This window comes from Hemitrygon akajei, chromosome 31, assembly GCF_048418815.1.
Source record: "Hemitrygon akajei chromosome 31, sHemAka1.3, whole genome shotgun sequence".
Lineage (NCBI taxonomy): Eukaryota > Metazoa > Chordata > Chondrichthyes > Myliobatiformes > Dasyatidae > Hemitrygon > Hemitrygon akajei.
Window position 1 is genome coordinate 4117646 of NC_133154.1, and position 13077 is coordinate 4130722.

A 13077-nucleotide genomic window follows, 5' to 3' on the forward strand; every position below is an offset into this window, starting at 1 on the left:
CTCTATAACTCTCTCTACCGCGCTCTCTCTCTAACCCCTCGTGCTCTCTCTCTCGCTCTGTCTTAGCCCCTCTCTCTCTTACCCCCTCTCTTACTCCCTCTCTCTCTTACTCCCTCTCTCTCTTACTCCCTCTCTCTCTTACTCCCCTCTCTTACTTCCCTCTCTTACCCCCCTCTCTTACCCCCCTCTCTTACCCCCCTCTCTTACCCCCCTCTCTTACCCCCTCTCTTACCCCCTCTCTTACCCCCTCTCTTACCCCCCTCTCTTACCCCCTCTCTTACCCCCCTCTCTTACCCCCTCTCTTACCCCCCTCTCTTACCCCCCTCTCTTACCCCCCTCTCTTACCCCCCTCTCTTACCCCCTCTCTTACATCCCCCTCTCTCACCCCCCTCTCTCTACCCCTCCCCCTCTCTCTACCCCTCCTCCCCTCTCTCACCCCTCCCCTTCCCTTTCCTCCATCAATGCACTCTCACCGTCTCGACATACTTGTCCCTATCTTCTCCAGCTCTTAGCGCTAACACTAGTCCTGAGAGAGGATTCTCCCCTTTTTCTATCACCCTCCTTCCCTCCCTCACGCAAAGGAATTGCACGTTGTTATAACCTGCAAACCCCTTTACACTCGTACTTTCCCATGCATTTGGTACCTGCACCTGCCCTGGGCGTTGTCCACTATCGTGGCTGTAGTCTGGTACTGCTTTTACTTTCTCAAAACAATCCCACTCTAAGCTAACACTGCCATTTTACTTTAGTATTACCAAGGAGGGATCAGGTTTCACTCTTTCCTTACACAGGGAAAGAGGTGGTTAGGACGTTCCTCACTAAGCACATGGGGGGTGTGTGACTGTGACGTGTAGCATTAGTAATAATGATCAGAGAGAATCTGTATTACCTTCATGAAAGGAGAGCAACCGGCCCTCCAGGCATTACGGCAGAATCCAGCCATCGTGATTTTACCGGCGGACAAAGCAAATGCAACGGTCTTGACGTCCTCGGAGGAATTCCACAGGAAAGTCCAACAGCTTCTGGATGATCCACCTACAAAGTTCTACAGTGGGATCTCACGGATTTGATTATGACGATGACCTCTGCTTTACTGAAGGAACCTGGACTACCAGCAGACATACGCAAGGCTGGACTGCCTCAGGCGCCAGTATCACCAAGACTTTACGGATTCCCCAAGATCCACAAGGAGGGTCCCCCCAGAGTCCTATTGTCAGTGGAATAGATTCTCCAACTTACTACCTCGCTAAGCGTTTAACGACCCTTTGTTAGGGACTCTGAGCAACACATCACGAATTCGACCGACTTGGTTAAAACAATTAACCAACATCCAGCTGAACCCAGAGGACATGGTGGTCAGTGGTGTCCCTGTTCATGGGAGTTCCCGTTAAGGACCGCTTGGTCCTCCTGTGGTCAAGCTTTGATAAGGTTACCATTGACCTTTTTGAACACACCCTTACATTGATGTACTTGCTCTATAAGGGGAACGAAAGGCCACGGGAACGCTCTTGTCACCTGCTACCGATAATTTCTCCATGGAGGACCTTGAGGAGAGGGCTCTGAGTTCATTGCCCTTACACCCCAAATCCTGCTTCAGATACATCGATGACTCCTTCACAGTGTGACCTCATGGACTCCGGGCAATTCAACGGTTCATGATCATCTAAGCAGTATACATCCAAACATTCGGTTTACGATGCTGTTGGAGAAGAATGGCTGCCTCCCATTCCCGGACATTCTAATACGGACGGAAACTGGACGGTGGCCTCGGACATGGTGTCTATCAGAAACACACTCACACGGACTTGTACCTCAACAGTAACAGCCACCATCGTGTCTCCCAATGCAGAGCAGTTCTTTCGACTTTGCTTAACCACACAAAAAAAATTTCAGACCAGGAGAATCTTCCTGAGGAAATAAGACGGTTACACATGATGTTTCTACCGAATGGCTACAAGGTGAAGGAAATCAATTGGGCCCTTAAAAGGCTGATGGAAAAACCAGGAAAGGTAACAACGAGGAGGGCCCTACCACCTGTCTTCCCTAGATTTCCATGGTTTCTGAAGAAATACCGGATTAATACCATCCACAAATCCGTAAGGAAGCTCAAATCCCAGTTTATGCGGGTCAAAGATGACCTGGGACTGGCGTTTACAGGAATCCCTGTGAGTTCAGAGCAGTGTATATCGGCCAGATGTACACACTGTGGAAACCCGCATCAAGGAGCACAGGAGGGGTATCTGTTTGGGTTACCCAGAGAAATCGGCGCTAGCAGAACATTGCATTCACAATGGCCATAGGATTGACCTCGATGGCACAAAATTACTGTGCAGCACCAATGGGTGCTGGGACCACCTGGTGAAGGAAGTCATTGAAATAAAACCAGAGGAAAAGAACTTTAACAAAGGCAAAGGTCTCACTCTAAGTAAGAACTAGAATTTGAATGTAAACAAGGTGCAAGAACAGGAACATGATTGAATGAGGATTGACCAATCAGGAGGGATGGACTGTGGGCTATAAATACCACCGGACTGGACATGCTTGATGAAGATGGCAGAGTTGGTCATCAAAACGTCAGTTATGATGAATAACTGTAACCGGCTGGAAGCCGGAGAAGAGTTTATTCGTCAAATGCCTTCATTATCTCGACTAAACAGCACGTGGATTCACAAACTAACTGTGTGCAACCTGCACCCCACCCAGGACTCCAATTCTGTTAGAAGGATTACCCCCTTAGTAATTATGATCAGAGAGGTGCCGAGGGAATCTGTATTTACCCACAAATACCTTTATTGTCTCAACTAAAAGACACGTGGGTTCACAAAGTAACTAACTGTGTGTGCACCCACCAGGACTCACTGACCTCCTGTGAACAGTCAATGAAGAGACAAGATGTTACTTGGAAAGGAGTCTATGCTGGTCAGGCATTCTTCGTGGTCCCAATCAAACCTCCACATGTCCATGGGGTCCTCCACATCCGCGATGTTTGGTCTTTGGAGAGTTGTTGCTCCCTTGCATTCGAAGTTCCTTATTTAAAAAAAACACTTTGCATCGTTCAAATATTGCATTTCCCTCTCGTTAGCCTGAGGTCACTTGATCGACCTGGGTCACCTTCTTACTGGCTCTGGTCCAGGGCTACAACCAACATTGTTCTATGGCCTCGTGCCTTTGTTCTTTTCAACTCTGGTTCAGACCAGGTGACCTGGACACCGAGTCTAATGAGATTACAGCTCGTCCCTCCTGCAAGCTTGCACTTTAGATAATAATCCCTTCTTGTTTAGGAACGGGCTCGGGCTTAGCAGGTCATTAGCTGAAACTCCTTGTGTCCGCATTCCCGAAGAGTCTCGGCCTGAAATGGCGACTGTTTATTCATATCCATAAATGCTGCCTGACCCGCTGAGTTCTTCCAGCATTTTGTGTGGGTTGTTCAATTGATCTGATTAACTCACAGCGTCGCACTAACCGCCACACCGCCATGGCGTAATCTACCAGAGCAGCGTCCGCGGGCAGAAGGGAACTGTCGACATTTTGGTTTGGAACCCCGCCTCAGCCCTTAGACAACCCTCCCGAGCCCTGAGGCCGGTTTTAACCTGAAGTGTCAATAATTCCAGACACCACTTGACCCACTGAGCTCCTCCAGCAGATTGTTTGTTGCTCCAGATTCCTGCAGCTGCTGCCACTTGTCTCAGCTGCCTACCTGAAAAGTATTTTGAGACATTCTTGTCATTTTTTTTTAAAGACCATAAAATATAGGAACACAATTAGACCATTCAGCCCATTGAGTCTGTTCTTATATTCTGTATCTCTAGAAATGAATGCCAACATTGCACTCGCCTTCTTCACAACTGAATCAACCTGAAGGTTAACTTTTAGGGTATCCTGCACAAGGACTCCCAAGTCCCTTTGCATCTCTGCGTTTTGAATTCTCTCCCCATCTAAATAATAGTCTGCCTGTTTATTTCTTCCACCAAAGTGCATGGCCATACACTCTCCAACATTGTATTTCATTTGCCACTTCTTTGCCCATTCCCCTAAACTATCTAAGTCTCTCTGCAGGCTCTCTGATTCCTCAACACTACCCGCTCCTCCACCTGTCTTTGTATCATCAGCAAGTTTAGCCACAAATCCATTAATCCCATAGTCCAAATCATTGACATGTATCGTAAAAAGCAGCGGTCCCAACACCGACCCCTGTAGAACTTCATTGATAGCCAGCAGCCAGCCAGAATAGGATCTCTTTATTCCCACTCTCTGTTTTCTGCCGACCAGCAAATGCTCCACCCATGCCAGTAACTTCCCTGTAATTCCATGGGCTCTTATCTTCTAAGCAGCCTCGTGTGCGGTACCTTGACAAAGGCCTTCTGAAAAACCAAGTACACCATGTCTACTGCATCTCCTTTGTCTACCCTGCTTGGAATTTTCTCTAAGAATTACAGTAGGTTTGTCAGGCAGGATCTTCCTTTCGGGAAACCATGCTGGCTTTGCCTATCTTATCATGTGTCTCCAGGTATTCCGTAATCTCATCCCTAACAATCGATTCCAACAACTTCCCAACCACTGATGTCAGGCTAACAGGTCTATAGTTTCCTTTCTGCTGCCTCCCACCCTTCTTAAATAGCAGAGTAACGTTTGCAATTTTCCAGTCATCCGGTACAATGCCAGAATCTATCGACTCCTGAAAGATCATCGTTAATGCCTCTCCGATCTCTCCAGCTACTTCCGTCAGGATCCTTCAATGCTCTATCATTCATTCTCTGAGGTCTCTTGTTTCCTGGACATCTGTAAAGAATACGAATGTCAGGTTGTTTACTGGATACATTCTCCAATATTAAATGAACCTAAATGTATTCTCTCCAACTCAATGAATCAAACATAGAATGTAAAACATAGAACGTATAGTAGAACAGGTACAGCCCCTTCGGTCAACAATCTTGTGCTAAACTAATTAAGCTAATGGTACCTAATTCCTTCTACTTGCATGTAGTCCGTCTAACCCTGCAACATGGCATGCCCACAACTTAGTAACCAGTCCATACATCTGGAATATAGGAGGAAACTGGAGCACTGAGAGGAAACACACACACTGTCACTGGGAGTACACACAAACAGGGTAGGTCTTACACGGTCAACTGAGGTGTGTGGTAGAACAAAGGGACCTTGGAATACACGTTCAGAATTTGTCGATCGTGACATCACAGGGTAGGTCAGTCGTGAAGAAAACTTTTTAGTACATTGGCCTTCATAAATCAAAGTATTGAGTACAGGAGATGGGGTGTCTTGTTGAAGTTGTACAAGATATTGGTGAGGCCTAATTTGGAGTATTGTGTGCTTTTTTTAGTCAGCTACCCTACAGGAAAGATGTCAATAAGGTTGAAAGAGCACAGAGAAAATTTACAAGGATGTTGCCAGGTCTACAGGACCTGAGCTTGCAATTCATTTTCTTGCAATAAAACAAAATGCAATAGATTTTTATGATTGAAGATTGAATAGGTTAGAACTTTATTCCTTGGAACATAAAAGATTGAGAGGAGATTTGATAAAGATATACAAAATTATGTGATGTATAGGTAGGGTAAATGCAAGCAGTCTTTTTCCACTGAGGTTGGGTGGGAATACAACTAGAGGGCATGGGTTACGGGTGAAAGGTGAGAAGTTTAAGGGGAACATGAGGGGAAACTTCTTCACTCAGAGGGTCATGAGAGTGTGGAATGAGCTGCCAGCACAGGTGATGCACGCAAGCTCGATTTCAATGTTTAAGAGAAGTTCAGATAGGTATATAGATGATAGGGGTATGGAGGGCGATGGACATGGTGCAGATCAATTGCAGTTTAAATGGTTCAGCATGGACTAGATGGGGTGAAGGGTCGGTTTCTGTGCTGTACTTTTCTATGACTCTATGACCTTTTAGATAGCGGCACAAATTGAATTCCTCCATGAGGGAAAACATGCCCCTTCAATCCTTCTCAAACCCTTCAATATCTGTTTTTTCCCCCCCCCCTAATTATTCAGCCCTCTCTTATGGAAACACAGAGAAATAAAAAAGACTGGTTATATTAATGCAAATCTCTTTTTCTTTAGATCAAGGAAACATTTTTGTCGTCAGACGTTGGATCGTACTACAATAAATCAGTAGTCTTCACTTTTGGGTGAGAATGCTCCGTCTTTTTGCCTTTCCAGCTGGTGGGGGGTAAGTTCCTGCCCTGAACCAAAAGCGCATCCCTCCTCCCCAACTCAATGGAGCGACTCAGAAGCTCAAAGTTCAAAGTAACTTTATTATCAAAGTCTGTATGTGCTATGGTATGATTCATTTTCATGTGGGCATTCATGGTAAAGCAAAGAAATACAGTGAATCAATGAAAAACTCCACACAAAGACTGACAAGCAAGCAATGTAAAAGACAAACTGTGCCAATACAAAATAAATAATAAATATAATAGATAAGTTAGTAAATTATCAAATAACACTGAGAACTGAAGTTGTAGACTCCTTGAAAGTGAGTCTGTAGGTTGTGGAATCAGTTCTGAGTTGAGGTGAGTGAAGTGATTCACGCTGGTTCAGGAGCCTGATGGTTAAAGGGTAATAACTGTTCCTGAACTTGGTGGTGAGGGACCTAAATCCAACCCTAACTCAAGTTTTTTGTCATTTAACTATGTACTGTACAAGTTTACCGTCAAGACAATGTTTCTCCGGACCAGGGTGTAGAGCACAGCAGTACACGTAACACACGTATAACACACAATAACCTTGGAAAGTAAGAAAGTAAATAAAGTGCATTAATTAAATATTGTAGAGTATGGACAGATTAACCAGCGACACTTTGAATACAATGCGGCAGGGAGTTCAGAAGCCTAAAGGCCTGAGGGAAGAAACTGTTTCTCATCCTGACCGTTCCTGTCTTTATGCATCGGAGTCTCCTGCCTGATGGTAGAAAGTCAAAGAGGATGCTGGATGGATGGGTGGGATCCTTGAGAACACCAAGGGCCCGGTGTACACAGCGCTCCTGATAAATGTCCCCAATGGATGATGGGGAGACCCCTATGATCCTCTCAGCCGTTCTCTCAATCCTTTGTAGGGACTTCCAGTCCCGATGCTCTGCTGCTCCCGTACCAGATGGAGATGCAGCTTGCCAGGACACTCCTTGCCTCAGTCTCCTCAGGAAGAGGAGGCGTTGCTGTGCCCTCTTATCCCAGGAGGTGATATTTGGGGACCAGGTGAGGTAATCTGTGATGTGAACTCCCAGGACCTCAGTCTGGTTGTCAGGGAAAGGGAATAGTTCAGTTCCCCAGCTTTCAGGCTGGGATTCCGCAGAGAAGTCACAGAGTGGTGTTGGAGTATATCATAGAGACATAAAAACCCTACAGCACAATACAGGCCCTTCGGCCACAAAGCTGTGCCGAACACGTCCCTACCTTAGAAATTACTAGGCTTACCCATAGTCCTCTATTTCACGAAACTCCATGTACATATCTAAAAGCCTCTTAAAAGACCCAGTCGTATCTGCCTCCACCACCGTTGCCGGCAGCCCATTCCCCTGAACCCTGACATCTCCTCTGTACCTACTCCCCAGCACCTTAAACCTGTGTCCTCTTGTGGCAACCATTTCAGCCCTGGGAAAAATCAGCAGGAGCATCTTCCTACAATCTGACAGGGAACTGGTGAGATTTCACTTCTACAGAAAGTGGTGGAGGCAGTCCAGTCCATCGCAGTCAAAGGCCTCCCCACCACATTTACACGGGAAAGCAGCATCCATTATCAAAGACCCTCCCCATCCACTAGGCAGGGGGTACAAAAGACCACCAGGCTCAGGAACAATTATTACCCCTCAACCATCAGACTCCTGAACCAGCGTGGATAACTTCACTCACCCCAGCAATGAGCTGACTCCACAACGTACACACTCACTTTCAAGGAACTCACAACTCCTGTTCTCAGTATTATTTAATTTTTATTTGCACAGATTTTTTTCACATTGGTTGTTTGCCAGTCTTTATGTATCTTTTTTTAAATAAATGCTATTGCATTTCTTTATTCTCCTGTAAATACCTGCAAGAAAATGAATCTGAAGATCGTATATGGTGATGCGTACATTTGACTTGGACTTGTGGTGCTGCCTCTTTCCTTTTGTTCCTGTGCCCTCTCGGCTTGGCCTCCCTTACCTGTCTATCCCCTCAGCCTGGATCTGCTCCTCCTCGCCTTTCTCCTCATTTTACAAACCTCCATCAGGTCACCCCTCAGCCACCTTCATCCTGGGGAAAAAATGGTCCCGGCCTACTCAGTCTTATTATTCAAACCCTCTGGTTCCAGTAATGTCCTTGTATATCTCTTCTGCGTCCTTAATGATGTTCTTCCAAACTTTGATGAGATTTGCTTTATTTGTCACACGCACATCAAGGCATACGGTGACATGCATCAAATTTAAACACGGTGGGGTTCTGCAGATGCTGGAAATCCAGACTAGCACACACAAAGTGCTGGAGGAACTCAGCAGCTCAGGCAACATGTGTAAAAATGAATAAAGAGTCAACTTTTCAGGCCGAGGCCCTTCTTCAGGACTGGAAAGGAAGGAGGAAGATGCCAAAATTAAAAGGGGGAGGGGAAGGTGGCTAGCTAGATGATGATGGGTGAAGACAGATGGGTGGGAAAGGTAAAGGACTGGAAGGAAAAGGAAACATAGGAGAGGAGAGTGGACCATAGGAGAAAGGGAAGAAGGAGTAGACCCGGGGGAGGGGATAGGCAGGTGAGGAGAAGAGGTAAAAGGGAATAGAAAAAGAGGGAAGACGGAGAAATTGATTTTCAGGTTGGAGGCTACCGAGACGGAATATGAGATTCAAGAATCAGTTCCTATACACTTCTAATTACCCACAAAGAAGGCCTTAAAGATCTCTACTTTGTCAATAAAAGCCCCAACCATTCCCCTCCACCACTTCCCTCCTCCATCTGCTAGACTGGTCCTCACGCTCACCCTCAGCTCCTTTCTCCAAACTCAAGGGGTAGCCATTGGCACCGGCATGGACCCCAGCTATGCTTTCCTTTTCGTTGGCTACATAGAGCAATCCATTTCCAAACTTTCCATAGAAATGCTCCTCAACTCTTCCCATGCTACATTGACAACTGCTTCATGCACCCATGCTGAACTCGTCAATTTCATCAATTTTGCCTCCACATCCAACACATTATTCTCTACAATGTCCGCCATCTCCAAAGGGATCCTACCACCAAGCATAGCTTTTTCTCCCCTCACCCCCAAGCCCACTTTCTGCAAGGATAATTTCCTTCTCCCTTCGTCCCTCCCTACTAATCTCCCTCCAGGTACTCATCCCTACCAGCAACCTGAATCCTACACCTGCCCATTCACCTCCTTCCTTACCTCCATTCAAGGCCACAGGCAGTCCTTCCAGGTGAGGTAACACTTCACCTGTGAATCTATTAGGCTTGTCTTTTGTGACCGGTGCTCCCAATGTGGCCTCCTCTCTGCTATGTAAATTGGGGACCCTGTTGTTGAGCCCTCCATCAAGAGCAGGATTTCCCAGTGACCAACCATTTTAATTCCCATCTCTATTCCTGGTCTGACATGTTAGTCCATGGCCTCATGATAAGGCCATTCTCAGGGTGGAGGAGCAACGCCTCGTATTCCGTCTAGGTAGCTTCCAAGATGATGGCATAAACATCAATTTCTCCTTCTGGTAATTTTTTTACCCTCTTCTATTCCCCACTTGGGCCTTTTACCTCTTCTCTTCTGCCTATCACCTCCCCCTGGTGCCCTTCCCTTCTTCCCTTTCTCCCATGGTCTACTCTCCTCTCCTATTAGATTCCTTCTTCTCCAGCCCTTTACCTTTCCCACTCACCTAGCTTCACCCACCATCATCTCCAACCCCAACTTTTATTCTGGCATCTCTCCCCTTCCTTTTCCAGTCCTGAAGAAGGGTTTCGGCCTAAAACATCGACTGTTTATTCATTTCCGTCGATGCTGCCTGACCTCCTGAGATCCTCCAGCGTTTTGTGTTTGGTGCACTGGATTTCCAGCATCTGCAGAATCTCTTCTGTTTATGATTCTTTGTGGTTCCTTGTAGTCATGGACAGAGAATTGCCAGTGGAATGTGGAAATGAAACCTTCAATCTTTAGTATCACTATCCATGTTAAGGTGCCGATGGGAGAACAATCCAGACCAGGACAACTCGGGGGCTTGGTCTATGTATGTTTTTTTTTGTGTGACTGTATGGTTTATTGAAATTGTAATCGTATATGCTATTTGTGCTGTGTGCTGCTGGTAATGTGTTTTGCTCCTTGGCCCCAGAGGAACGCTGCTTGTTTGGCTGTAGGCATTTGTGGTTGAATGATACTTGAACGTGAACTTGAAGCCCTCATACATGGACTTCTCCACCACCAGGAAGGGCAGCCTACTGACATATTTCTGGGTGGACTTCCGAGTAAAAACTAGCGAAGAAAATGAAATCAACATTGACTTGGTAAAGGCATCGATCAATGACCTCTTTGAATCTCAAGGATCGACAGATTACCAGATCCAGCCGGAATCGACTAAGATGAGCAGTGAGTTCCTCTGAGCATTCTCCTGAGAATTAGGTTGTTGGGGCTGGGGGCGGTGGGGGGGAGAGAAATTTGTCTGTCTTACATTGAATGTTGCCTGCGTTTTGATTTACCCGACCCCCCCCCCCCCCACACAAGTAGATCCACTGACAGAAGCACAGATTGTATAACCTGCAGCCAATACATGGCACTCGATTAACACCGGCTGTGGAAGACTTCTTTAATGGAAATAAATGACTAAACAAGTTTCACCCTTTGCAAGTCCGTCCCCTCGGACACCAATAGTACAGTGACCACTGCTGAAATTTCAGAACGTGAGGCAGTGCAGCACAGGAACAGGCCCGCAGTGGTTAACATAATGCTGTTGCAACACCAGCAACCTGGGTTCAATTCCCGCTGCTGCCTGTAAGGAGCTTGTACATTCTCCCCACGACTGTGTTTCTCTCTCTTCCGTTTCCATCCATATTCCAAAGACGTGCAGGTTAGTAGGTTTATTGGTCACATGGGTGTAGTTGGGCAGCACGGGCTCGTTGGGTTGGAAGGATCTGTTGCCACACTGTGTCTCGAAATAGACCCTGCACCTACGACGTCTGTGCTGAACGCGATGAAAAATTAAACTACCTCTCTTCTGGCTGTACGTGATCCATACCCCTTCTTTCCCTGCACCTCCACTTAGCTTTCAAATGGCCTTTTTAAAAAGTTTGAAGTTCAAATTGAAACATTAATTGTCATTCAACCGTACATGAATATGGCCTAACAGGGCCGAGGTGCAAAACACATTACCACCAACACACAGCACAAATAAACATATGGTGATGATTTCACTAATATAAACAGTAAGAAGAGAAAAACTGATATTAATAATAACAATCTAATCACAAACAAGGGACTCGGCCAAAACGTCGACTGTACTCTCTTCCATGGATGCTGCCTGGCCTGCTGAGTTCCTCCAGCATTTTGTATGTGTTGCTTTAATAATAATAATAATAATAGCCCATGTCCCTGCATTGTCCTGGTCCACCATGTTCTTCCACTGAGTGCCACTATTTTATCTGTTCCCTTCCAGTATCCCTCGCAGTCCATTCCAGGCATCTGCCATTCCCTAATAAAAGGCTTGCACACCCTCCCATTTCCCTTAAACTTTTCCCCTCTGTAACATTAAATCAGGTTTGCGAGTCAGGCAAGTGTGACAGAAAACACTGCAAATAAATATATTAGTCATATGTTCATAAGCAGTAAAAACTCGACCAAACATTCATGTTCTCCAAGTTACAGAGTAGTTGAATATTCAACAAGCATACTGAGCTGAAAGTGCGCAGTGAGCATGTCTTCCCAACGGCTACGTGCACTGCTTGCCTCAGACAAAGGAAGAGAGAGCAATGCCGCTTCCACATGCTGTTTTATACCTGGGATATTTGAAACTGGACACCAGGCAGCTAACCAATGAGAAAAGCAGCTGCAGTTTCTAAACTAACCAATCATGATAAAGTGACTTTCGACAAGCAGAATGAACCACGCCCCCACAGGACGCCCTGTCGCCATAGGTGTATGGCCTCGTGTTTCAGTTCTATAACGTTTGGCGCTAAGCTACAATCGGGATATTGAGTGTGGACGCTTTAGAAAGTGGGCTGAAGAGGCTCACCAGGATGCTACCACAAACGAGAAAATCTGCAGGTGCTGGAGATCCAAACAAGGAGTTCCTCTAGCATTTTGTGTATGTCACCAGGATTAGAGGGTATGAGATGTACACGGAAGCTGCACGGATTAGGGTTGTCTTCTCTTGAAGGTCAGAGGCTGTTAGAGTTTATAAAAACATTTGAGGGGGGTAGATAAGGTAGAAAGTCAGAACCTTTCTTTGCCAAGAGAGCTGGTGGAAATGGATATGAAAGCAATGTTTGGGGCATTTGGGCAGACACACGTACAGGCAGGGAGTAGAAGGGCAGAGGGTAGCACGGTTACGCAGTGGTTAGCACAATGCTTCACAATACAGGCAGTCCGGGTTCAATTCCCATCGCCGCTTGGAAGGAATTTGTACGTTTCCCCATGGAATCTGTGGCTGCTCCAGTTTTCTCCCACAGTCCAGAGAGGTACTGGTTGGTGGGTTAATTGGTCCCATGATTAGGCTGGGGCTAAGTTGCTGGGCGGTGTGGCTCGAAGGGCCTGTACAACACTGTATCTCAATAAAAAAAAAATAAACATACAGGCAAACAGATGGGGTGGATTATAGGACATAGAGCATTACAGAATAGTACAGGCCCTTTGGCCCACTATGTTGAGCCTATCATTTAGCCATCGATCTAACTCTTCCCTCCTTCAAAGCCCAAAACCCTCAATTTTTCTTTCATCTGCCTATCTAAGGGTCTGTTAAATGCCCCTAACGTACCTGCCTCTACCACCACCCTCGGCAGCCTGTTCTAGACATCTTGTATAAAAAATCAGTCTCTGATATCTCCCCAGCATTTCCGTCCACTCACTTTAAAACAGGGGTTTATGTCATGGTCCCAGGTTGGGAACCCTACCTCAAAAGAATA

At 46.1% G+C, this 13077-nt stretch overlaps 1 protein-coding gene across 1 annotated transcript in view; it reads left to right on the forward strand.

Annotated features, from left to right (window-relative positions):
- tmprss6 (transmembrane serine protease 6) overlaps window positions 1–13077 on the forward strand; it is a 104797-nt gene that overhangs the window by 26862 nt on the left and 64858 nt on the right. Inside the window, exons 4-5 of the mRNA XM_073033984.1 lie at window positions 6079–6146; window positions 10389–10549. Coding sequence (XP_072890085.1) covers window positions 6079–6146; window positions 10389–10549 — 229 coding nt within the window. The remainder of the gene's footprint in view (window positions 1–6078; window positions 6147–10388; window positions 10550–13077) is intronic.